Consider the following 27,652-nt stretch of genomic DNA (forward strand, 5'->3'; position numbering starts at 1 on the left):
TCTCCTTGTTGCTTGTAATTTACAGTAATGAGCGAGACATAAAACAGTGCTTTGTGGGAAAATCTCCTCCTGAGTTTTATGGCCTCTGACATATAATTAAAGAAACATCCAGTTAAGAAACACTGAGCAGAAGTATTCTGGCCTTGCATTATCGGGCTGAGCACAAATTAAGATTGTGTGCGTTTGTCATAAATCTACCTGCCCTCTGATGCAGCACGGCCCAGCAAGATATCCATCGCTCTTTGGATGGAGTCCATCTCCCCATCCCCGTCCTCGCTGCTCACACATGGCCAAGTTGCTGCCCCTTCTCCTCCACTCAGAGCCCGAACTCTGCACAGCCGCCGGGCCGGGGAGCTCCGAGTGGTAATTGGGTCTTAAAAACCAGACTTGTCATTGAAATGAGGGATTCATCTCAATTACTATGAGATTTATTTAAGACTATTACCTCGTGATGGATTATAACTGACAAAGTTAATGCAGGTTGTTATGAATCATCCTCGCTGCGTAATATACTTTAGCTTCCTCACAGGCCTTTTAGGGGCTAATTGAAGCTTTTAGCCTTGTTTATCTTGTGGCAGAGCGAGGAAACATCAAAAATCACTCCAGGGTGATTGTGGATTGGGGCCTACTTTGCACAATATTACTCCAGGAGTGCTGTCAACAAGGAAACCGTGCATTAAAGCATCATGAGTGTGAGGTTTATCTGAGACATCAATCATACCTGCACGACAAATACTGAGACACAACTCACATACCTGCAGGTTTTCCTGCAAAACTTCCCCTCACACATTTATTCATTATTGCTGATTGCCATCTAGTGGTTGCCTACTAGCACTGCATGGAGAGCAGTCAAAGGCCTGATGTTACTGTTACAGCTGCAGAACAATTCATGTAAAATCAAACACCTTCATCTTCCAGCGCCATTTTCTAATGAATGCAACTCAGTGGACTGCAGCTCATCTTGTTAGTGATCCCCCTGGAAACATTTCAAGGCTGCATAATTATTTCACTCACATTACACATTATTACAAGTATCGCTTTGGCAACCTGGCAGGAGAATTAAGAAGAAATGAAGTGTGACTGCTTGAGCTCCACGAATATGCATCTAAAAACAGTGCAGATTTTTGTGCAGATTTATGTGTGAGTGCTGCTTCTTCCTGCCTGTCCCAACATGAACAGGGATAGGCCGGCCTTATTCCTGGGATTTAAAAACATCCATGTGAGCAGTTTACATTGTTTGGCCTCAACTGCCAAGAGTTATTTTTGTCTTTATGAATCCCTCCTGCTTAATAGCTTAACAGTACAACACAGTCTGCAGCAGAAAAGGATCAATGAAACGCAGGACAGTCTATGTGAACACATTTAGAGACAGTATAATATATATAATGACCTGTGTGTGATATCAATTGCTGCGATTCCTCCAGCCTGATGAGTTTAATTAGATACTGACCGCTCATAATGTTCATTATAATTAATAGCGATCTGTCATTTTCATTGGGTTGCTTCCTCGCTGGCAAGAGCTGCAGGCGGTTTTAACTGCGAGAACGTCCTTCATTTTCCCTTTAAAATCAATGCAAGTCTGTCATTTCAGGATCAATTCAGTTCAAAAACTGCAATAACCTGATCTGTTTCATTCTCCTGCTTCAGGTTATGATGAGTTCACACCATTATTTTTTTTCTTTTTGCTATGAAAAGTGGAAAAACGTGTTTGTTAATTGTTTGACCAGTTTGTCTTTATTATCCAATAATTCAAATGTATTCAGAACTGTTATACTCAGAATACTGACTCACTGAAGGAGCGATACAGAACCAAATATTGATCAATTTCAAATGTTTGACTTTTTAATAGAAACTTTAAAGAACAAAAGTTAATTTGGCTCATGCCATTTGCTGACGGTGTTAGGGTCACACACCAAAACATGCCAAGAGTGTTTTCACTTATTGGAAGAGAGATTTTATTCATGTAATTCTGTCTTTTTTTTACTGGTTTTCCATGCTCATAGGTCTCCTGTTCCCACACTGCCCGACAGGTGGCGCAGCAGGCCTTCAGTCTGGTCCTGGCACCTGAACGCAGCACGGCTGTTGCAAAAAAGTGTGGGATGCAGGACAAAGTCAGTCAGTGTGTGTTTGCAGTTCATATCCAGCAGAGACAGACATGTGTCCACTGTGAGCTGTGTCTCTGAGTCCCTCAGTTTCTCTCTGAGTCTCTCTGTGTCTCTCAGTTTCTCTCTGTGTCTCTCTGTGTTCCTCAGTTTCTCTCTGAGTCTCTCTGTGTCTCTCAGTTTCTCTCTGTGTCCCTCAGTTTCTCTCTGAGTCTCTCTGTGTCTCTGAGTCCCTTAGTTTCTCTCTGAGTCTCTCTGAGTCTCTCTGTGTCTCTCAGTTTCTCTCTGTGTCCCTCAGTTTCTCTCTGAGTCTCTCTGTGTCTCTGAGTCCCTTAGTTTCTCTCTGAGTCTCTCTGAGTCTCTCTGTGTCTCTCTGTGTCTCTCTGTGTCTCTGAGTCCCTCAGTGTCTCTCTGTGTCTCTGAGTCCCTCAGTGTCTCTCTGTGTCTCTGAGTCCCTCAGTGTCTCTCTGTGTGTCTCAGTTTCTCTCTGATTCCCTCAGTTTCTCTCTGTGTCTCTGAGTCCCCCAATTTCTCTCTGAATCTCTCTGTGTCCCTCAGTTTCTCTCTGTGTCCCCCAGTTTCTCTCTGAGTCCCTCAGTTTCTCTCTGTGTCCCTCAGTTTCTCACTGTGTCTCTCAGTTTCTCACTTTGTCTCTCAGTTTGTCTCTGTGTCAACAGGTCTGCTGTCCACACTAAGGACCTCTGGTAAAAAATAATACCCAGACTCTGAATCACAGGCGAGTTTATTGCCAAGAAAGTTTCACAAGGAATTCGCTTTGGTGTATTGATTGGTGCATAACAATTAAAATATGAATTAGAAAATAATAATGAATGTATTAAAGAATCACTTCTTATGTCTCTACATACAGTCTATATGGTGGAGACATGTTCACATCTTCAGTAACTCATCCAGGCTGCAGGTCAGGAGGGTCACATGTAAATACTGTGTTCTGGTCTTTTTACGGGACTTTCCCACCTTCCTCCAAATCTGGAACTAACTCACTTCTATCACCATTAGTCAAAACCAATCACACGTGAAAGAGAGTACTCCTGCCAGCTGATGTGGCAGTACTCTGGTGTCCTACAGTCCCTGAAGGCAGCAGCAGCACCACCACCCGCAGTTCACGCTCGGTTTCCGCACTGAGACCAGAGGACTCAGGAGACACAGGAGACACAGGAGACACAGGAGACACAGGAGGGACAGCACGGACAGGAGGGACAGCAGAGACACCCGGAGCACACACTTCTTCCACACAGGTGAGCCAAGCTACGACCTGACTCCTCTCTCCTCTAACGCTTGGATCCATTTAGCTTGACTCGCCTCTGCCGTCGCGTCGCTAAGCTCCGGCACGTGTGGATGCTGTGGTGTCGGTGTCTCTGCTCAGCGAGCGTCTGTGGCTTAAATGGGAAAAAAAAAACCCATCGTTGTGACTGTTTCACCACAGACGCACATTTCGGTAGAGTTCGCGTGATTTAGCCGGCAGCGTTGAGCTAGCTTAAAACGCTCCACACGGCCAACGGAGCTTTTGACTGTAGCGCCAACAGCTAGCATCCGTGCTAGCCTAAAACACTCCACTGAGAGAATGAGAACCGAGCCTCAGGTGGCTGAAATGAATATCACGAATACATGTAGTGGTTCTGCTTTTATTAATTTCATGGCGATGTATCGTCGGTGCATCTCGTACGTGGTTATCAGGCTTTAGGGTTTTCCAGAAGTTTCTGCTCGTCCTGCTGCGTTTCACTAAGTTAACCCTGGTTGTGCAACGCTTCCTCACTCTGTTGCCATTGGATACAGATGTCAGGAAGAGTCCAGAGATAAACACATGAAATACAATATTTACCGGTGTCATCGTGCACCGCCGGCAGAGTAGCAACACATAGCGACGACATTCTGATGTTATGATCATATGTTGTAAATAAAGATGGTCGTCGTGCCTCCACTTCCTGTTGTTCAGAAATGAAGCCAAAGTATCCCAGGTACGAAAGCTGCCATCTTGTGCCGCTGGAGCTACGGTGTGTGTGGTTGGGTTGTGGGATTGAGTCACGATATTGAGGTCCCACCGAAATTTGAGCTCGACCAATCAAAAGTCTGTCTCAGCTTGAGCTGGGCGATTAAAACGATGAAGATAATTATCACGAAATAACTTTTCCTTGACAGAAATCGAAGACATGATCGATAGGGCTCATTCCATCCTCGTTTCGACAGACAACGCAAGCAGCCGAACCAATCATGTGGGTGGAATAGAGTTATAGACGACAGAAAATGTTAACGAAATAGAAACCACAATGGACACAGCTCAAGGCGTCAAAAGACGAGGACATTGTCAAAAAGTAGGGTCAGACGAATTCCGATAGTGTGGAGATGTCTTGGCTGTTTAAAGTCCAACAAGAAGCAGAGTAGCGTGCGCCGCAAATTGTGATGAAAGCCTGTTCCCACAAACACACGTAACACAACTCATCTGTTTTCACCATCTGAAGCAGAAACAACTCTGTGAACATTTTATTTGACTTTTTTGTTTGGTTCATGTCCCACCTGCTAACATGGAGGAGGCAGGGTTTGCGACCCACCAGGGAGTGATGGAGCGATGGCTTTACTTTTGGGGAGCTGTCATGTCGTCCATCTTTATATACAGTCTAAGGTTATCATATGCAATATGAATCGGAACAAGCAAATGTTACTTGCTCATGTTCGTCTCTTCATTCAAGTCATTTATCTCAAATCTATTTACTGCAGGAAATACCAACAGGGCAGTATTTCCTGTCCAACCTGTGTTGTATACCATTCACACATTCATTTAGTCTCTTGACTTTTGTGAATCCTGTTGATCTGGTAATCCTGCCAGTATGAAGTCTGGGACTATATCAAAGCGCTAATAAAATGAGTGTAATGAGAAAAGCACTTATTCTGGTATTGGAAGTGTTAGCTGGTTTTCTGATGTAGTAGTTTGTTGAAAACATTTGGAGAAAACTGCAAAACTACAGCTTTATGGCCTTTGTTATTAGAGAAGTACGAGCTTCATGTTTTTTTAAATCTTATCTGAGCAATGATGGAATCGATTGTGGCTTCATTTTTTATTATTGATATTGGGCCATTAAAAAGCATTAATTCACATATGGATTTTTAGTTTCTGTTTATTTCTGATGAATTCCATTAAAGTGAGTGCTTTTTAAATTAATAAATGCAGTTACTATATACATAATTGTTTCTTTGCTATAATCTGCTCTATATATTCTTTTCCTTTAACTAATTGCATCTCTTTAATATAGCCTTTTCTTGTGCAGACTTCTGAGGCAGTAAAGTTTCATTGAAGTACCAATTTTAAAGTTTAAATACATTATTCTTCCTGGATTATATCTCTCGCACTTATTTGTGAATGGTTTCCTTGTCCAAGTAGAAAAGGCTTACTCTGTTTACAGTAAATGGGATCTTCTTTAGTAGAAGGAGGATGAGCTGCCTCACATGTTCACACTCTGCTGTGTTTAAAGAACAAACACTTGTTGCTATGAATCTTTTGAGGTAATGTGCTGGATTATTATTGTGTTGCATCTAGCTGTCGTCCGTGTCCATGCTCTGTCAGCTGTGATTTGTGTTATGTGTTGGTTTCTTGCTGCTTTAGCTGTTTTGCTCAGTGTTCTTATTAATGTCAGACGTGTGGTGGTGTTTGAATGTTCTTTGACACTGACACACAGCTGTGCACACAGTGTTCAGTTTGTAACAGGATGATACTCCATTTACACGCAGTTAAATCTAAAGGGGAAAATTGAGCCTAAATCAAAGCTAATTTGTAACCTTGGACAGTTGCACATTTGTTTTTGCAGGAGTGCTTTGCTGTCAAAATGAAATACTGAAGTCTAATCAGAGATTGAAATCAACAGATAAAACAGAGAGGCTGCTCCCAGGTAATTAACTTGGGAGGTGTGTGCAGATGGAAATTGTTACAGCTTTATATGGCAGATGCATCTTTATGAGCCGATGAAATGAACATGATACTGTGCCCAGTAAGTACGCAGTTCCAATAGATATCATTGTTCGGGAAATTCCACTCACATTCTGGCCTGGGGTCCTGAACTGGGTCCTGTTACAATGAGTTCCTCCCGAAACTGAGTCTTACCTGACATCCAGGTTTATTATATATCTTTTTTATTTTGTCTTGAGTAATATACTCACATTTACCTACATTAGGGCCACATCAAAATGAGCTATTTGAATATATCATAGCTGTAAAATACATCAAATATTTACTTTAATAAGATAATACAAATTATTATAATATTTATAGTGGCCTGTAGTGTTGTCTGTAAAATCTGTGGTATCGGAATAAACCTTTTTCTTTCCTCAAGTGTAAACTAAATTCTCAGTATATAGATATATTGTCGTTTATACCCTTGCTTTACCCTCGTCTATTTGACTTTAAGTCTCTTGTATCCACTGTTAAACAATATTACATCTTCAAGAGAAATCTCATTTTCCACATCAGTACAGCACAGCTAAAAAAAACATGTTGCAATCTTCCACTGCTCAACTTGTCTGGACGTTTTTTCTCTAAAATCCTGTGTAGATTTGACTCATGATAAAAACCTGAGCTCTGGGATTACTTCTGCTGTTTGTTGACTTCTGTTTACAAGCCATATGTAGACCCCTGAACTCACTATCTTACCAATCACTCATAATCTTTCCCTTCGGCAACCTCCTCCTGAAATCTTTGAGTAATCCCTCCTTTATCTATCTATCGATTTTTTTTGGAGTCATATCTGGCTCCTGGGAATCCTTTGTTTCAAAACCAGCTGGAAGATGTTGCATCTACAAAGAAAATCTGCTGTGAGGTATCCATACAGACATTCATGCTCAGTTCCCCTGTCAGAGGGTTAGGTGCTGGGGCGAGATCCTTTTCTTAAAATCCATGGCCCCTCAGCTGACTCCTGTGAAACAATGGAGGAGTGGCTCATCAATGAGGTCTTCACCTCATCAATGACCAGAGAATAAAACCATCTGACCTGAAGAGAGGTTTCATCTTGGCTGCTCATATGTGCGGCCGGGATTCATTAGTTGGGAGCTTGTGTCTATACGTCAGGGTCAGATTAAAGGTCGACTATAGTGCATTCAGAGAATTGCTCTGTGAATCAGCTGTTGCCTCAACACCACAGTTTGACACACTGCTCACATACTGCTCCTAACTGGTGCTCAGTTTCAAGATATTTTTTAAATCTTTACTCATGAAAAAATATTCTACTCCCTCAACTAACGATTATCAATTATGCGATTATTTCTCAATTGATCTTTGCATTTTTTTATCCAGATAATTTTAGATAGTAGTGAATAAATGCTGAACCAAGGTGACCCTGAGGTGACTTAATAAGTGGTTAAAAAAAGATTGATGACATGTCTTTATTTCTTCCAGTTGTAGAAAAATGCACATGCTCAACCAATTGTGAATCATTCTCAGCTGACAATCATGAGGTTTCACCCCAATTAAAACTGAACTTATGAGAAACATGAACATTTGTCAGTGTGATTAGGACGAACTTAAATGACAGAAACCATCTTTATGAAAAAATGTGTTTGACATGTACTCTCGACTTTTTAGTCTGATAACTGTCCAATCCACTAACATGGAGGAAATGTAGTTAATAACCTATCCTACAGCCAGTCACCAGGGGCTGATCAAGATGATTTGGCTTCACTTTTGGGAAGCCTACAGTCTATGAAGGTGACATTGGGAAATAACTTGTTTTGTCTGTCCAACAACTCTGATTTCCATCATATTGGACAACAAAAAAACAGAAGATACTAATCAGCTAGCTCTTTAATCACAACAAACATGACAGTTACAGATTAGTAATTACTGTAACTTCCTCTTAAACGTACTGAAGTTTGTGGCAACAGATGTTCCCACCGTCAATCTGCTAAAAAATGTAAATATAAGTAATTTAGCTAAAGACTGGTCAGGGAATGCTGTGCAGCACATATGCATTGATCAAAATAATGATGAAAACTGTTTCTCTCTGGCTGTGCTCTAATTAGCAATGTCTTTCAATTGACTTCTAACAGCGGCTAATTTTAGGAAAATGGAAACTATCACAATCGCTTCATTTTGAGAGCTGACAACAAGTAAAGCCGTCACCTCTGGTTCAGTGAGGCATAATGGGATTGACTGACCCACATCTGCTTCTCCCTCTGTAGCCTGGTTCACGCCGAGCAGAGCAGGAATCCATCAGATCGGGGGGTTTAGCTGTGTAACGCTGCCACAAGGCATAAATCTGGATACACATACACACACCGCACAGAACCAGGAGTAACCACATCTCTAGCAGGCTCTAGTGACCATTAAATCCTGAGTGCTGCGGGGAATCAGTAACGGCCGAAGTGAGGGTGATTAAAAAAAGGTACACGATGAGTCAAGATATTGGACTTGGTTTTTGGAAAGTCCCAGAGGACAATGAGAACTTTCTGGGTCATATCTCTCTATATTTAGTTTGTGGTTTATATGAGGATGTACTGTACACACACAGAGAGGGAGAGAGAGAGAGAGACACAGACTCTGTAATGGTTTTTCAAATAAGTGAAATTGAACAGAAAATGAGGGCATGGAAGATGAAGTGTCATAGGGAAGACGGTCACGAGTTTACTGCCTTGTCCCAACCAGGAGTCGCTCCCAACACCCCCAGCCCCCCACATGCTCACAACACAAACACAATCTAACTGCAAAGGCCACAGGTTAAAAATAGCAAACAAACAGGACACAGTGGACTCCCAGTGTAAGTAGTCCTCACTGGTTTGTTTATCATTTTTGTGTAATAGCTAAGGTCTCTCTTAACCCTCGCCTCTAGGTTTTCTTTTCTTTCGTCATTCATTTTTACTGGGCCTGGTGCAGTCTTATGTATTATTTTGCCTGTCGACGATAAAAAAAATAGCCAACCTGTCCAACAATGCTCTTAGTTGTTTGATATTTATTTGTACCTGCCACTAGATTTAGATGCAATATGTTGGGAGCTGTGTTCAGGAGATATTTGAACTTGATATAATGTTGGTACGGGTTATTCTTTGGGTGTTGTAGTATTACAGCTATCTGGGGAGAAAGCACGACAACTTGAATAACTTCTGATACATCGTTTTCATTGGACTTGTTCTGTCTTGTTTTCGAGAGTCTCGGCTTCATAACTGGAGCATTACATCATTTAGAAACATACTTCATGATCTTATATAGTGATATCGGAAATTCAAATTTTCTCTCTTTCAGCCTTAGGGTAAGGGATGATCACCTACTTATTATGTAATTTTACTGGGCTTGTATTAGCTTAGCTGTCCTCCCCCCTGCATCCATCTCTATTTCAGTGCACTTGATTACATTGTTGGGTATTGCCACCCTGTATAATGCCACGGCCCCCTCCCTCCCCTTAACAAATTTAGCCCTCTGCTGTGGAGGGAAGATATCGTGCCCGTCACACATGGCTACGCTCAGTTGAAGATTGTTGGGCTTTATCCCTGCAGGCCAACATGTCTTAACAGAACTCAACTTTCTCTCCACAGAGGCAACTTTGTGAATCTTCACACAAGACAGCACCCACAAACGCACACAGGCGGAGCCATGGTGGAATACTACCAGATGTTGGGGGTCCAGAGAAATGCAACGCAAGATGACATCAAAAAAGCGTAAGTACCCCTGAGTGTTTTCTGCCCCATTTTGTTTCACCGGGTGTTGTTGCACAGGCCCCTCAGAGTGGCGTAATAGGTTAATTATAACCACCTCCGGCTGTATAAACTGACACACACAGAGGGAGGGAGAGAGAGAGAGAGAGAGAGCGCAATACAGAAAGTTTCCACTCTTGTTCCTGTAACCTTGCTGCTTTCAAATACCTTCCCTTTACGCTCACCCGCCACGCACAGTCAAACCACAGGTTTCCCACTGAAAGTCTTATGTTTTGAAAAATAGTGTTTATTCTATGTTCAAGACCGAAAACAAGACTTTTTAAATGTACGTGTGTTCTCCAGAGGACACTAAAGGTTATCTTGGGTCAGGTACCTCAAAAAGCATGTTGGAGTCCTAAATCTGAAATCCATGAAATGTATTTATTATTGCTGCTTAACACGTTAGAGTATCCAGTGTGCAGAGAATCCAGCATATGAAGATAACAAATGTGAAGAGTCTGCTGCAGTTCTTCATCTCTTATTGAATTGTTAGCCATGATAGCACTGTAGCCCTTAAGTTTGTATGTTGTTGCCATGAAATGTGTACAGATATTCATGTTCTCAGTAAATATTCAAAAACATGTTTTTGCTCTCTTAATTCTTCATTTCATCTTCAGATCCAATTTTAAATTTGTCCAATGCTTTGATTGATGACCTGTAAAATACATGCATGTGTTAACGCTATTTGCCTCAATAATCATGTCTCATTTATGGTCATGTTCACACATCCCAACTGTTCCTAAGTACAGGCTAACAGTGCTGCTAGCATGGCTGTAAATGCTGTAAACTCTTGTTTTGCTTATTGATTAAATGCTATAGGTTACAGTTGGGTGAGCAAGCGTTAATAACAAGAACAGTGATGTTTGAGCAGAATGTAGATAATTCAGATTACAGTATGTTGTTGCTTTCACTTGTGAATACAGACTTCAGACAACAAAGACCACAAAAACTGATATGTTACACCATGCAACATGGTTCAGGTGACCATTGAGTGTCTTGTGGAGTCTAGTCCATCTGTGTATCTGCTGCTGCTGCTGCTGCTGGGATCAGAAACAGCTGATGCAGCATAAGCTGCTGAGCAAGGCCCACATTGTACGTCAATAGAGTTCAGACTTTCTTTGTTATTTCTGCTTGGGTGGGAAGAAGAACAGTGTGTGTCTGTGTGGTCATGTTTACCAAAAATACGTGCATCTCGATATGAATTTCTGACTTCTCTACACCTTGCATGTGTCTATCATTTGCACTGAGACTTGTTTGTCATTGGTATATCTATATAGGAAACAAAATATTTTTGGCTCTATGTTTTGTATCTGCTTGTTTTTATGCAGTACCGTATTTCTGCTCCAGTTACAGAAAATTGGCATTGAAGTGGCATCCAGACAAAAACCCAGACAACAAGGAGGAAGCAGAGAAAAAATTCAAAGAGCTGTCAGAGGCGTATGAAGTGCTCTCAGATGGTAAGATCTTTTTGTTTTTACAGCTTGTACTGATGTGAAAGTTCGAACTCTATTTGAAATAATCTTTTTCGAAAAGACACATATTGTCTTTGACATATCAGATATGGAAGTTGATCCCAGAACTGTTTGTTAAACTAATTTAAGACGGGCTGTTCATAGTAAGCCCTTCTTTTAGCACAATCCATTAGCAACGAATTGATATATGCACATTGAGGTTTTTATTGCTATTATTGTTTTCATGTATTGCCCAGCACTAGTACTCTATATGGAGGATCAAAACAATATTTGACGTTCAGTAACTCAGTCCTGCTGATAAGTTGTACATTTATCTTGCATTAGATTTATAAACCAACAGGTACATTTCTGTTTCTGGAGGGGATGAGCATAATGTCTGGTATTTAAATGTAGGTCTGAAAGCAGAAGCTATTTTACTAGTCTCTGTTAAGTACCACACACCCTGTCACAAACTGCAGGTATTATATGTATTCAGGCTGCTCAGTGTCAGGAATGTTTGTGCTGGAATGTGTACGTCTCCTTCATTTTAAACATCTGGTGTTGTGGGTTTAGTTTTACTTTCTGTTTGTCACGTTGTGCTTTAGAAAATTATACTTTTATTCTGTGAGTGTGTTCAAGTGCTGATGGCTACGTCTTTTTGTGGCTGAACAGCAGCATTGTGTAATTTGAAAAGCTCACAGAAGAAAGTCAAGCTGCAATATTAAAAGAAGATGGATCCGATGGACGTAATGTAGAAAATGTCAACATTCACTCACCAGTTTCAGGGTTTGTTTTTTTTTGTTTTCACTTCAATTTTGTACAATTTACAATGTACTATTTTGCACATCGATCCAAACATTGTTTTATGTGTTTTTTTAATAAACATGATCATTCCTTGATGTCTCGGCTCCTTTTTTTAAACTCATTAAATTAACAGATACACCAGAAATTATGAAATAATGTTAAGCTATGGGTTTTAGGTTACAGCCGGGTTAGCAACCGTCCTTTTCTGAGTCACCTTCAGGACTCATTCCTCAGGCATGTAAATCCATTTAACAGAGCTTGCCAGGTTTCAGTATTCAGTGGGAAAGACACATTTTTGTTGGTACTCAAACAGTATTGTAAAAGTTGAATTGTGTGTGGGTGATAATAACATGTTTGCAAAATGTTGTAGTAATTGCAGGTTTGAAAACAGAGCAGAAGCTTGTCACATTTTGTTAGTGGTTGTTAAGTACCACACACTCAGTCACAAGATGCTTGTGACTGAGTGTGTGGCAGTTTCAGCTTTTAAACTACTCAGTGTCACACTCTGCTTGTCACCTGATGCCTGAGACGATTATCAGTTTAGTGTGTAAATGTGTTTTTAGGTGCTGCTGATAAGTTAAATAAACTGTATAATTTAGATTTGCATTATTGAGTATAATATAGAAATGCTATTTCTGATGTGTTAAAGAGGGAAATATTCAAATGTTGTGTGGTTTTACTTTAGCTGAAATTGTTAAATTGCTAAATTCGTTGCATTAAGGGGCTTTTATTTTGATGTTGACACTTTATTTTACGAGTGAGGACAAATAAATAAGGTAGATAAAAAAACAGAAGATGTATTTGTTGTGTATTTGTGTGTCTTTGAATCTCATCAGTCCTTTTCTTCCCTCCATAGAAAGTAAGAGGAATATTTATGACAGATACGGCAAAGAAGGCCTTTCAGGAGGAGGAGGCGGAGGAGGTAAGGAGATGACTTTTAAGTAGATGATAAATATTTCTGTTGGTGGCAGATGATGGATTTCAGTTGTTAATTCTAATAACTTTAAAATGTTTAAAAATAAACTGAATTTTATGAGGTTCCTACATTGTTGTGAAAGTAACTGCTGCACCAATAGAAACATATGATAATTTATTCATTCATATGTAGCACAGCCTGGTTTTGTATTGATATTTTTATGACCTGTGATGATAGCAGTGTCTGTAAACCTGCCTTTAATCCTTACTTTATGAGTTCTGTTGTTGTTTTATGTTTTCCAGGAGGACATTACGATCACTATGGCGGTGGCGGCTTCACATTCCGTAATCCTGAAGACGTTTTCAGGGAATTCTTTGGTGGCAGAGATCCATTTGGAGATTTGTTTGGTAAGTCCATTTCATTTCTGCTGAGGCACTGGTGAGATTTCTTGTTTTTCACAGAGCAGGAAGAGCGAGGGACTGAATAGTGTCCTGAGAGTCTGGAGTATGCAATGACTATTATTAACTTGATAATTTTATCTGGTCAAAGATATACATGGATGGTCTGGGAAGGCTCATGAGAGACAGAGAGAGAAGTACATCCTGTTCACCTCAGTTTTATGTATGTTATACTCTGGTATAGTTATTTTGCCCTCTAACTTGAAGCTTTGTGGAAATTTGAAAGATGGAGCATTGGTACCCAGGAAACATTCTATAAATCCGGCTGCTAATCTCGCACAGTGCTGCAATGTTCATGTCCAATACAGTCAGTACTGCTCCCCTCAGGGGGTTATCTGCCATTAAATGTCACATGCTGGAGTATCTCTGCTGGATGTCAACTAATGTCAGCTTCATTATGTATCATCATCTGATTACCAGGATTTAAACTCTTAATTTACTCCAGCTTTAAAAAAATATAAAAAGCTCTTTATTTATATCACCATTACAATCAGTTCAAAAGCAGCGGCAGCATGAATACAGAATGATTTTTCAGTCATTGAAAGGTGCCATCTGATGACAATAGAAAAATAATAAGGCAAAGATTAAATACATGGCAACAGTTCTGTTAAATTCATTCATGCTGCAGTAAATTACACACATGCATTGATTTCAGCTCCTTTAACATGATTTTCTTCATCAAAATCTCAGTTCCCCCAGGGAAATCATCGAAAGTGTAGAAAAAGCGCCCGATCTCAAAATGTTGAAGAAAGTGATATAGAAAAGTCCTGCTCCCCTAACTTTGTCTGGATTCAAGACAAAATGTATTGGGTTCTTCTTTCGTGGTCTAAGTTTCGTTGAACTATTTTCTGTAGATAATAAAAAAAACCCAGTTATGAATCAATGTAGTACTTTCATTAATATCACAAAGAATTAGTACATCTCAGTTTGTATGTTTAACTTACTTTGTCATTTCTATTTGTCTAAAAGAAAATAATGTTTTTAGTTGTAGTATAACTTTTGATTGGTTTTGTCAGAGAAAACTTGTGTACTGCTTTTCACCAGTGGCATCTCATTAGTTGTAATGTCATCGTCTTGTAGTGCAACAGCTGATTGTGTAAGAAATGTGGATGGTTGAATTAACAATTCAAGAGTAACAGGAGTTTTAGCGCCTGCCGTTGGTTGTCTGGGTTCAACAGAGGGCTGATTGGAAGGCATGTGTATTTCACCCCGCGTAGCTCTAAATATGGAGCTCAGACACAGCCAGTGGATGGATATGAACGTCTACATCACTCAACTGGAATGCCTTCAAAAATAGCTTCCGTATTAAAACAAAAGCAGATGTAATAATGCCAAGTGTGTGTGCGCCGTGTGCTCTGTGTGCATAAAACATGATACGATTTTAGCTCCCAAACAATTTCCGTGCAACACAGACTCTGGATAAACACATATGAGTTATTGGAGCTGCTTACAAACACGAGATTGTAAAAGAGTAAAGAACGCAGTCGTTATCATCTCAGCTGTTATATATCAGTGTTTTTATAAACTGGAGACAATGACATCCACTACTGTTCTTATTTCCACGGATAAGATAAATTGAAAGTGGCAGCTGTTGCTGTTTACTCATCTTGGTAAATAGAGACTGTTTAAAAAAAGCCAAACCATAAAGCTGTCTGCAGTGTCGTGCAGGAGAGTAAAGTTCAAGATCTATTTTGACTGAGCAAAAACCTTGATTAGGTTCAGTTATGACCATGTCAGAACATCCATCTTCACCGATTTTATTTCAAGTCTATTTTTAAGTATTTTTTTCCCCTTTAAAGAACCGTTGAGTTTTTTCGGACGTTCGGTGGGATGGCAGTATTCAGTTCTGTCCGGTCTCCAGTCCTGAGTGTCCTACAGCTCGTCACAGCGAGCAGCAGCAGCTGGTCCTGTGGATCTGTCACTCAGCCACCGAGCGCATCCAGCAGACTGGGGGTGGTGGGGTTTGAGACAAATACAGATTCACACGATGACGAGGACCCAGTTGTCTGCCAAGTGCAGCCCACACACTTCATCTGAAATGAACATTTGAAGAAGTAGATATCGGCAGATCAACTTTTACACATTTGAAGGTATATTATTTAGGCCTTTGTGCCTTTTCACAAGATAGTGAAGAGAAGGTAAGAGAGGGAAATGTAGGGGTGCAGAGGGGGGGCTATGATCCGACCAGCTGAGAGTCCTATTGCTTGGGGCATGAATACCCATTTAGTAAACGCCCAGACCATTCAGCTATCAGGTCGCACACATACTGTCGAAATTATCAAAATATTTCCACCATGTCTCCCGTTCTATATTTACCTATTTGTTTGTCAACAGGAGGACATGAAAACTGCTGAACCTATTTCAACAAAACTGGTTAGAATAGTGGGACGTGAGGAGAGAAAGAACAACACTGTGACTAAATGGCGTTAATAATTCTTGGCTCCAAAAGAAAAAGAGTGTGTGGTTCAGCTTGATATCTTTTAAGGAGACTGTTGAGGGCCATACTATTTAGACTTGTAACTATCTGAGTTGAACAAACTAAATTATTGATATGCTTTGTTTTGTTGTACTATGTTTTCCCTCAGCTTTTGAATATTTACATCCTGAAAACCCCCACTGTCATTTCTCTTTACCCTGTGCTGATACACCCTCTGCGGTGTTGTGTGGGTGTGGCACATTCTTCACTGGCTTAATCTCAGTCTTTGTGCTTGACAGATCTTTAAAAGTTATGTCAGAGTACACAATAGAGGGCTGTGCTCTTATCTTCGAGAACGCCTCGACTCTTCTTCTGAGCCACCTCTTACCGGTGATGGAATGAAAGCAGAATGTAGATGTTTTCATTCCTCTTTCTCTTCCTCTGCTGTCTGCAGTCTTACAGACAGCAGAGTAAGAGCGCCACTGTCTTGTCTAATCCCGTCTTCTAGGTAAATGGACAGTAATGCAGTTACAGCAGTGGTCAGGGGATACTTTTATTTTAAGCTTTCTGTCTGAGAAAGCTCTGTACATTCAAGGTTGAGGGGAGAGTCTTCTTTCAGCGAATGGTGCCAGCGATCCAGTCGTAGCCTGCTGGGCTAACCCAGATTGGCAGCTCGCAATTAGTAGCATGTCCACAGGGCTTTAGGAGAACTGGTGAGGGGCTATTAGATGGTTTAAGGTTAAGATTGTTCAAGAAATTACAAACTGGTGCCCTGACGTCCATTGTCAGAATCATGGTCCAGCAGGTTGAAGAGTAATGCTGAATTGTAGATCATTTAAAAATATGTAAAGGTCATTAAAACTCAGTGTTTATCTCCAATATTCAGGGAGGAAACTTTTAGTACATGAGTTTGGTTTGATACAGCCTTTTTCTGGTTTAGGAAGCCAGGAATTATGGGTAAACCCCTTAATCGTTCGGACCAGCCTGCAGAGGGCGCTGTTGCCCAGTTAAAGACACAGTGTTGCTTTAAAGCTGCTATAATCAATATTATTTCAACAGTGCATTCAAATACTGTTAAATGAGAAAGTGGTCACATGTTGACAGTGAGTCATCCTCCAACGCTTCGCAGGTCTTAAAGTGTTGAGTGTTAAAGTGTCTGTCAGCTCATTGTTTAGGTTTTCTCTGCTGCCTCTTCACTACATCTGTTCACTCTCACAAGCCTTGTTTTGGGCGCAGCAGCTATTTTCAGCAAAAAGCTTTAAAACCTACACACGGTACACTGCCTCCTCTGCACCCCACAGCAGAAGGATGGACTTAACGACGAGCTGGTAAACAGAGAAGAACATTCAGCAGCTAAAAGAGACAGATATTTCCCTGAGGAGCCGGTGGAGTCTAAAAATAGATAACTAGAAGCTACAGAGAGAAAATATTTAAACTTAAATTCATCAGGTCGTCAGAAACATGAGTCCAAATGAAGAATATGAAATATGTTGCTCTGCCTCTGCTCTGTGTTAATATGCAATTTCCACAGGGAGCTAATAAGTTCATCATACTTTACAACTTTAAAGTGATAATACATCAGTGCTGTGTTCAAAGTTTGTGTTGCTGCCAAATCAAATCTCAGGTTTAATAATGTTTTAAAAACTCTTTTTGAATACTTGAGTTTCTCACTCACAAATCACCAACTCATAATCTACGATCCTTTTTTTTTTTTTTTTTTACAGCCGATGACCCTTTTGATGATTTCTTCGGAGGCAGTCGCAGTCGCCAGAGGGGCACAAGTCGGAACAGGATGGGAGGCCCGCTCTATGGTTTTGGGGGCTTCCCAGCTTTCGGGCATGGCTTCTCAGGGTTTGATTCAGGTGCGTCCATTCCGACAAATATCTTTTACTTTTAGTAGATGCCTTTGTCGTTGAGAATTTATGATGCTTTCATATTTTTAGAAAGGTTTTTTGCTCTTATACAGGTTTTAGCTCGTTTGGAGACATGGGTGGAGGAGGCATCACCTCTTTCTCTTCTTCATCTTTTGGTGGCGGCGGAGGTGGAGGCGGTGGAGTAGGGATGATGGGTAATTTCAGATCAGTGTCGACCTCCACCAAGTTCATCAACGGCAGAAAAATTACAACAAAACGGTAACAAACATTTCTAACTCAGTAGAATCTGTATAAGCCTGAAACTTTGCTCTCTAATTGTTTTTTTTTTTTTTGCACAGGATTGTGGAGAACGGCCAAGAGCGAGTGGAGGTGGAGGAAGATGGTCAGTTAAAATCTCTTACAGTTAATGGTAAGGAGCAGCTCCTAAGACTGGATAACAAGTAAATATCACGCCATAAGATTTGATCAACATTCAGTTTTCACACCTGGGAAAAAAACAAAACTGGCCGAGTGAGATGTTTGCTACCGATGGTCGGTCTCTCCTCTCTCTGTCTTCCTGCATCGCATTCCTGCAAGAACAGTTTTCTTATTTTTGCTTTAGCTGCAGGCAGAGGCACGAGAGACGTTCAGTGTTTGTATATTTGTATTTATTACATTATCACCGGGGGACCATCTTTGCTGCGATTTGTTTTTTGTTTACTACAATAATTGAATTGTACTTTTAGTTCTGCCACATGCACAAAGCTGAGTATGTGCTATATATAGATATAATGTTTTTTTTTCCTTTTGAGGTGGATATTGTCTTTCTTGTTGTAGCAGGAGACGCTGCACATTTGGACTTCCACATCATTTCTGCTCTTTATACTTGACCAGTTTAACCAGTAAATGATAAAAGCTTTACCACTCGGCCCTAATTGCTTTGACTTGAACTTCACCTTGCTAACCTGTTAGCTTTTTACCATGACCATGCGTGTGTAACATGAATGACACATATTATTAATAAATTAATTATAATGTGCATTTTCCTTACTTTTACATCTGTTTGCATATTTGAGACATGGTTTGTTTTTTTGCATGATTGCTGATTCCAGGAGGCTGCTTCATAGTTTCACTGTAACTTTGTCAGCAGAACATGCACTATCACTTTAGTACTGTTACCGGACTCACAGGGAACAACTTTTTGCTCTTTGTTGAAAGAAAAGAGAAAAATAATAAAGATTTATTCAGATTTTGGTCAATAAAGTTGAGTTTGATGTTGTGAAAATGCTTCTGCAGTCACCTGGTGTCTGTGTGGTGTTTTCCTTCAGCCTGAGTGACTTTGCATCATCTCACTCTAAATGGAAATATGGTGTTTGTGTGTGTGTATGTGTGTGTCCACATGTGCCTGATCACATTTTAGATCTGCTTCACACAGTCGCAATAAAGGAAACCACAGTGGCTGCTTGTTGTGTACACTCACCCATCATACAACTCACTGTGTGCATCATTCTTAACCTACTAATGTCACTGATAACACAGCACAGTGGTAAAGTTCTAAATAATTTACAGATTAGATCTTATGAAGAAACTCAACTTTTTCTTTTTCTACAGCAATGTTACGTTTCCCTTTTCAAACCCTGGGGTGTTTTTTTCTCCTCTGTGTGGTAGGTATGCTTTACCTTTACAGACCAGGTGAGTGGAGAAAACCCCACCTCCAGGATTCATTCACTCTTCCTCCTTTTTCTTAATTTCTCTCTCTGCCCCTCCTGTCGGGACATTTGCATGTACTTTTATTAATGCAGATACTGCAACTCTCGTGTGCTGAACAGAACCAGAGCTCAGCAGAGATGCCGAAGCAAACCGATGACCATAAAATGATCTTTCCTATTAGCTGCAAAAATCCCAAATTACATAAAAATGTCTTGTTTGGTGATGTGAATAACTAAAACTGGGTTTGTCAGCTCTCACTCCATCAGAAGACAGGATTGGCGCTGACTCAAAGCTGAACTATTGTAGTTGAAGTAATTGCAGTTGGCTCAGAGGTCACTGTGCACTGACAGAAGAAGACTGTATGTGTGTGTGTGTGTGTGTGTTTGTGGAGGAATGTGCTCGGGGCTGGTTTATTTACACAAGACCCAGTGCATATCTTTTGTGAGTCAGGAGAGCGAACTGGGGAGGAAGAGAAAGAGCAGCGTGAGGCCTTCAGGGAACTCAGCCTGAAATGTGAAGTCTCAGCTTGTCATATCTGTAAAATACAAAAATTATGAACATGTTTGGCTCAATCTGTCGTGGAAGCCATGTTTTGAAGTATTATGTGTTTGTCCTTTAAATTTCTTTGCACCAGCTCTGGTTTGAGCGGTGGTTACGCCTAAGGTCCTGTTGCTAGGTGACAACGCAGCCTTGCGCCAGTCACAGTCGACTTACGCATCCTGTGCGCTCTCAGCTCAACGTGTTCGTGCGTAAAAGCGCACAGCGGATAGATAGATGTAGATGTGGATTATTAATTTTAACAGCGATAATCTCAACATCTTTATTTCAAAATCTATAAAATGTTCATGTTATTTATTTTCATTGAACCTTCTGGTTGTAGTAAGAATCAGGAGTCAATCATCAACATAAGACAATGACGGAGAACCAGCAGCTGAATTAGAGCTGTAGAGGCAGGGGTCATATTTGTGGTGCAATAGCGCCCTCTGCAAGACCAAGATATATTATGTGTCAGAACAGGGTTTCTGGATCTGTGACTAGATATTTTAGCAAAATGGCACTAAACGTTTGCCGAATTAACTATGTGCATTTCCTTATTGCAATGACTCCATAAATGTACAGACTTGTGTCACCGAATCACTTTGATACTGAGGAAAACGTAAAAACGTGAAGAATATCAGGCGAGTTCTGGAGCGTCTTTTTTCCCTCTGGTCTATAATCCTGATTTTCGGTGTTTATTCGCGTTGGGCATCATTAAAATGTTCCTGTCGGATTCACAAATGTTAGAATTTTTATTTTAAGAACTTTGACCATTTAAAGTTATAAGTCGTTGAACCAGTAAGTCCAGAAAAATCAACATACTCATGAAGTTATTTATACACTATTGCCATTACCGTTTCTGGCTTTGTGATTTTTAACTTTTATATTTTAACAAATTGCAACCGCCGATTTAGATATTTGCAGTTTCTCTTTATAATGTGTCCATAGATGTGCAGATTAATGTCACTTTATTAGTTTGATACTGTGGACAACTTTAAAACCGGAGAAATCTCAGGCGAGCTCAGGAGCTTCTTTTTTGTTTGATTTATAATCAGTATTTCGCTGTTTATGTTGATGGACATCAGAAATAATTTACCTTAAGATTCATTTCAATTAAAACCGTTTGTTTTAAGAATCTTGATACATTACCACTTCTTCAAAACACACAGCCTAAAAAATATTGTAAAATAAGAAGTTGAAGAAAAGTAAAATCTGAATTAATCTGTATTTTTTAGTCTGATATTTTGATTAAACGTTGTCCCCTTGTGTGGCCACTAGATGACACTGTTTGTATACAAAAGACCCTGTTCCCCAGGAATCACAAAATCAGCAGCACAAGAATAAATGAAGCAACATGTGAGAACTGAATCAATGTTTATATGTCAGCACACTTTTTATTATTTAAGATTTGATAAGACCGGCTGCCTGTTTCCATGGAGGAGTTTCCTCTCAACAAAAACAGCATCCATCAACTCCAACATGACTCATAATACTCTGATTTCCTGTCCCAGAGCCCCACCCCCACGTTGTGAAATATGACTTCCTGTCTGCAGGGAGCAACATCCGGTTTCATTCACTCCCCCCCCTTCCTCCACCTCGTCTGCCTGACATCATGGCGTGAAGCCTCAGCTCGGCCCTCGAGCTGCAGGCCGCTCACTTTATGAACGATGGCACAGATAAGCTGCCGGTTTCTTCTCTCGGCTGAGAGTGTATCTCTCTGTGCTCGGCTTCAAACTCACATCAGCACGACTACAGACGACCTGAGGTTTACTGTAGAAAATAATCTGATCGGTAGTTTCATGAAGCTTCCTCCTGAACACTGATTCATTTTAAACGTCCACTGAAAACCCGTCCTGCCAAGGCCGACTCTGTCCGTCACAAATGTTCGGCCTGTGTGTGTTTATAGTGTCGACCCGTGTGTTTGTCCCTGTGCACACGTTCTTGTGTTTCAGTCTAGACAGTGCGGAGCAAACAGCCTGCACAGACGCGCACAGCATTGTTTAGCCCCGAGACAAATGACAGGCACTCTGGAGACAATAGCTGCAAATGAAAGCGTCCAGGAGCTCGACTGTGTTCACTCTGCTTTTCAAATTAAGTCCTTGATCCAGAAAATAAAAGGCTGCCGTTATGAGCATTAAAAGATCTCATTATCATCGCTGCTCTTTGATATTGTTTTTGTTGGAATTAATTAACTGATGATGGATTATTGCGACTTGATGGGATTCTTATCGCCCAGGTAACCGGGGCCCATAACAGACGCAAATGATTGGTCCTCTGGAGTAAAGGGAAATAAAGTGTGCAACCTTGAAGTCGTCTTTTGGCTTAATCCAGCCGTCTGACTTCACCTGAGATCACCAGACACATGCACGAGTAGCTGCAGCCACGAGAGTAAAACCACCAATTGTCCTGTTTCTGCTGATCCACTCGGAGTCTGTCTCTCTCTCTCTCTGCAGGGTCACCTCTGTGTTTTTAAAGCTGCGTTCGATTTAAAAAGATAATTTGAAATATAAGAAATTCAACTCTGGGGCTAAAATACACACAATCACATTTAAATTGAGTGTTTTCAGCGAAAAGATACGCCGCAAAAAAGTACTCGAGACAATTTTGACCTTAAGAGACTCGAGAGACAAAGAAATTGGACTCGGGTCAAAATGGACGACCTGCAGTAATAAGATGCCCGTTCAAAGAGAATTGGAATCTGGGGGGAGTCTTTGTCTTGCATCAAAACCCCCTGAGCTCGTCCTGACGTTCTAAAACAAACGTCACACAGAGATTCAGTTTACGTTAGTGATGAAAATGACTGTCTGTTTATGTTTCGATGGCACACGCAGCAGCCACAGGTACAGGTCAAACAAAGCTGCCGCGTCTCTAATGACCCCCGCTGCGTCTGAGGCTATTACGCGCTGTTCCCCGGGATTTTGAAAACGCTGCCGCAGACCCTCCTCTAAATGGGAGCAGGTTCGGCACAGTGAGCATCTGGCCTCTTTTCTTCTCCTCCTCTCTGCCTTAATTACACAACACAATGGCCATGAGATCTGCCTGTAATCTCGCAGCATAATAAGCCCCCCCCACCCTCTACGCCCCTGCCTGCCACTAATTCAATATAAATGTAAATTACCCAGAGAAAAGAATAACCAAATCTCATTTTATTTACATGACTAATCACAATAAAGTCAGGCAGATGAAATATGAATGAAATATATGTTTGGCGTTAGAGAGGAAGGTTCTGCGGCGCCTCTGGACTCTCTGAACTTCTTGTTTTATAACATCTTTGTTGTTTCCTGTTGGTTTCATCAATATACCTTTTTACACTTGTGCTCGACTTGATGTACCAGATGTGTGTATCTGCTCTTTCTCCCTGTCTGATTGTATTCACACTGCCAAGGGCACCACAAGGTAATATGTTTTCCTTTCAGCTTTTCCTGCACATCTCACGTCAGACGGCTGGAATTCATAGGAGCTACATGGGGGAGGACAAAAAAATAGAAAATAAAGATTTAATGTTGGTTTGAACACCTCAGGCGATGCATCCAGGGTTTAGTAGTGATTCATTCCCTCTCTGCTCTGCTGTGCTCACACCCACAGATATCGCCGCCGAAGAGCCCTTGGAGGAAGAGTGTCGTCGCCGCAGACAGAACACACTTCCTGGCCTCAGCTTGCACCCACGCTACCTGAGGAATTCAACCCAAACTCCTGCAGAAGAAGAGGAGGACCACGGCCTGCAGTGCCTAACGAGAGGTCCGCCCACTGTCCCACCGTGCCAGGCTGATTAATCACCAGCACACTGAGCTCCCCTTTAAAGACCCGAGTCTTAATAAGCACAGCTAATTGTCTGCTTTTGTGTCTGACGGCCACACAAAGCACGACGAGGACGAGCGGCGCGCTTGACTGGCAGGTGTAAACACGGAGGACAGAGGTGTTCATTAGGCGCCTCTGTTCTACATCGTCGTAACGACCAGAGGTCAGAGGTCACCCTCTGTTTTCCCTCACGGGGTCAGGAAGTCACGTACAAAAGCCGAGCCATTACATGCAACACGCAGCCGCTGAATGTTTTATAACAGCAGCTTCATTAGTTAAGGAGGAAACCTTTAACTTCGCTGTGCTCGGCTCCTGCTGCGACGCAAACAAAGGCCCTAACTCTGTTTCTGAGATGATGACACAAACTGATCGAATATCCAGAGAGAGAGAGAGAGAGAGAGAGAGAGAGAGAGAGAGAGAGTTTCTGAACTGCAGCTATATGCATTTTAAATGTGACAAGAATTAGATCCACTTTCTGACAAGTCACTCCTGCTACTGTTCTCTCAAGCTGTGACTCATACGTTTATTAATAGTTAATGGATGATTTACTGATGTTTTACAGATTAACTGTGTTTAACTTCTCAGCTGCTAAGCTCATTAAGAAGTTTCCTCTAGTGAACTGTTTGACCTCTGACCCTCTGGCTGCAGCTCATCAGGATCAGAGAGTTTCAACAACTTATTAGAACGAGAATCATTTCGAATAATCAGATCTGATTGCAAGTGAATGAAGAAATGTTTCATGTGAATAACTGTGTTCAAGATTTAGTAACATTTAGACAAAACTATTTTTATGGATGACTTTCTATTTCACACAATGTCAGCATAAAAACACACACGGGTTAAAACAAGCTCTTGACAAAATCAACTGCAGCTGATAATAAAAAAATACTAAGACCTTACTAAACAATGTCTCAACAATATTTTCTATCTTACTAAACAATAAACATATAATACCTGCTGCTGTGGCTCTATGAAGCATATGATTGATTAACATTAGTAAAGTCATCAGTTACAGCTTATAAACCCTTAACAAAACTTTGACTTGTTAGAAAGTGGTAATAAACAATTTGAGTTTAATGTTAAGATTTGTTTGTTCTTTTTTATTTTGTAGGACACATGGACTCCAAGAGGAAGAAACTGTGGCTAAAGGAGGAGTCCAAAAAGAAAAGAGCTCCTCGACTCTTCCCACGGTTCGGTGGACTCGGTGCCTTTTTTTAAACACACACACACACACACACACACACACACTTGTTGACAGAAGCATCATCTATCACACGCAGCATTATTTCATCTATGCTACGTATCAGAGGCCCAACATCCCCACTGTGCCGTATCTTCTCTTGTCCATCAGCTGCAGTGCAGATTATAACCACTGTCTACTTTCATCAGCTGAGCGCCAGCCTGCAGAGACCTCACGTCAGTGTTTTGTTTTGTCCAAGGTGCTTTTTTCTTTTCTTTTTTTTTTAGTAGTTAAGCTTTTGCAATTTGCTGTATTTATTGTGGGGGGCGGGGCGGGGTGGGGTGGGGGGCTGTGGATGTACAGTGAGCGTTCAGAACCCTAATTAATCGGCATGTTTTTGAAAGCGCGTGTTTGCATTTGAACGGGTTCTGGTGGAAGGAGAATTACAGTAGCGGCCTTGTTTGTGATTAGCGTGAGAATTACTGCACTAATACTGTAAAGCATGTGAGAATAAATGAAGGTCAGTGAATCCTTTTTCCAATAGAGAGGAGGAGGGAGAGGGGATAGAACACAATGAAAGCACTTAAGAGTTGAATTTTTTTTTATAGAAAGAGATGAACATATTCAGCACTCTCCTCCATCATATATGAAAACTGAACGTCAACACTCTGGCAGTAATATTATCCATGATTTACCACGACTCCAACAGGGTGGGAAACAGCTTTTAACTCCTCTGAAAAATATTGTTTCCTGGAATCAGTAACGTGTTTCATAAAAGTTTCCATAAACAAACATGATAGTTTCCCTCGTCTGCCTTGTCCTTGACAGTCGTCATGATCAGTGAGTGGAAATGTGGAAATGTCAAAGAAATGTTCATTTTTTTATGGACTCCTACAAATAAACGCGTAAACATGTGGTTGCAGGTGTCTTATTGTGTCGTGACCTTTAACATCCACAAAAAAACCTGTAATAGACAAAATTGAAAAAGCGTCATGAGTCTCATTGAATTTAAAAATGTTGATTAGAGCAGCTTTTTATCAAACTGCTGCCTAACCTTAACATCCTTTAAACACAAGCGAGGCCTTTGAACAAATGCAAAAACATCCAAACGTCACCGCCAAGTCTTAATCAACAGAATTTCTTCTTTGTGACGTTGCCAAGTCACCTGAGCTGCAGCGCCTCCCTCCCACTGTATGTGTCTCTCACCAGCTGCTCTCCTGCAACCGCGGTAATTGAACAGAGGCAGCAACAAAATACCCTGGATTTTCCCGTCACAAGGGCCGAGCTCTGGAAGGAGTAGTATTCTTAGATTATTCTGAATCAGCCTGCAGTGTTTTGTATTATTCATGTGGCAGAACGCGTGCACATGACCCAGCAGCTCATTTGGCCCTTGTTCCCATGCAGCCGATAGTCTCTAAGGGTTTAATTAAACAGTGTCAAGGCAGTGGCCCATCTCCCTCCATTGCCTTACTTTTTTTAATGCCTCCTCCTTCCAAAGTCATTACACAACAGTTTCTGACTGGGTTTAAAAAAAGAAAACGGTGAAGTCCTGCGATTGACTTAAACTCTGAGGACGTCTACCTCTTTAGGAGCCGAGTGCAGAGCGACAGACGTCAGCCACCATCTGTCACCTTTAAAAGAAAAAACAACCACTTCCTCCTGAACCATGTGTCGCATGTATCAATGATGTTCAGAGTAATTATCTTCAAGTGAGTGGAAAGAAACCCACGGTGTGACAGGATGGATGGATGGAGAAACAGATAGAGATAGATAGAGAGAGCGAGATAGAAGGAAAAGAATGATGGTAAGATAAAAAAAATGGAATGGAAAGATAGATAGATAGAAGGGAGGAAAGAAATTATGGAAGATTGATGTAAGATAAATACATAGAAGGAAAGAAAGATGGAAAAGAATGATGATGGTCAGATAAATAGACGAATGGAAAGAGATAAATAGATTAATGATATATATATAGATATATATATATATCTATATATATATACAGAGAAATACATGCTTTGCATGTTGTGTATTTTTTAAAACATGTTGTAATAATAGTGTTATATAACTTTTGATAATATCGTGCAAAAAGCCTGTAAGTGGGTATTGTTCAGCTAAATCAGCACAGACGCCATTTGATTGTTACTGTAACAAAAAACGACAGCGGCTGCTCAAACAGGAGGTCACGACCGCGACGAATGTATAGTGCTGTTGAAATTAATAAACCTAATTGCGTTCATAGCAACCCCTGATTGGATTAAATCAACATGAAACAGAACAAGACCTGAAACACAGATGCTTTTTTTCCCCCCCTCTAAACCAGAAGCGGCACCTAATTGGTTTGTTGCAGAAATTGCTCATAAATCCCTCGTATGTCAAACAAGCTTTGAACACTCGTCACCACCGAGGCAATTTGTTTCTCATCCGCTCATCAGAGGGCTTTTGTTGTGCTCAAGGACTTTAAAACACGCCGGGGTCAAAGAAGCTTGATGCAAGAAGATTTGCAGAATGGTTTGGCGACCAGACTGAAAGGAGCTGGATACAGGACGTAGAAAGTGAAATAAAAAGCCACCTGGGTGTGCTTTATTTTGGAACAGCTGTCAGACAGGGATAGAGGTGGAGTTCAATTGGAGTGAGATTTTCTTTTTTCCCGGGCGGTGCTTCCAGAAGATTAGGGAGGAGGAAGCATTGTGGCAATTGTCCTTTAAGTAGAGCAGAGATTCACACCTCTGCCTACAGAA

At 40.9% G+C, this 27,652-nt stretch overlaps 1 protein-coding gene across 4 annotated transcripts; it reads left to right on the forward strand.

Annotated features, from left to right (window-relative positions):
* Positions 1-3,169: 3,169 nt before the first annotated feature.
* On the forward strand, positions 3,170-25,827 carry dnajb6b (DnaJ heat shock protein family (Hsp40) member B6b). 4 transcript variants are annotated; one of them, XM_069512572.1, is made up of 11 exons: positions 3,185-3,272; positions 3,309-3,358; positions 9,630-9,752; positions 11,136-11,245; positions 12,900-12,965; positions 13,262-13,366; positions 17,558-17,695; positions 17,800-17,965; positions 18,046-18,116; positions 23,519-23,671; positions 24,843-25,827. In XM_069512572.1, the coding sequence occupies exons 3-11, from the start codon at positions 9,688-9,690 to the stop codon at positions 24,947-24,949; spliced, it is 981 nt and encodes a 326-aa protein (XP_069368673.1). In that variant the 5' UTR covers positions 3,185-3,272; positions 3,309-3,358; positions 9,630-9,687; the 3' UTR covers positions 24,950-25,827. The 4 variants fall into 4 exon arrangements, with proteins under 4 accessions (XP_019943374.1, XP_019943375.1, XP_069368673.1 ...); XM_020087815.2 differs by having other exon boundaries at positions 3,170-3,358; XM_069512573.1 differs by lacking the exons at positions 3,185-3,272; positions 3,309-3,358 and adding an exon at positions 8,834-8,857.
* The last annotated feature ends 1,825 nt before the right edge of the window (positions 25,828-27,652 follow it).

Source organism: Paralichthys olivaceus, chromosome 17 (genome assembly GCF_024713975.1).
Source record: "Paralichthys olivaceus isolate ysfri-2021 chromosome 17, ASM2471397v2, whole genome shotgun sequence".
Taxonomy (NCBI): Eukaryota; Metazoa; Chordata; class Actinopteri; order Pleuronectiformes; family Paralichthyidae; genus Paralichthys; species Paralichthys olivaceus.

Excerpts from the sequence above, each read along its gene's own strand:
- dnajb6b (XM_020087815.2), top strand. The coding sequence starts at position 9,688 with ATGGTGGAATACTACCAGATGTTGGGGGTCCAGAGAAATGCAACGCAA. Across the intron at positions 17,966-18,045 it reads AGAAAAATTACAACAAAACG|GATTGTGGAGAACGGCCAAG; the intron begins GTAACAAACATT and ends TTTTTTGCACAG. Across the intron at positions 23,672-24,842 it reads CCTGCAGTGCCTAACGAGAG|GACACATGGACTCCAAGAGG; the intron begins GTCCGCCCACTG and ends TTTATTTTGTAG.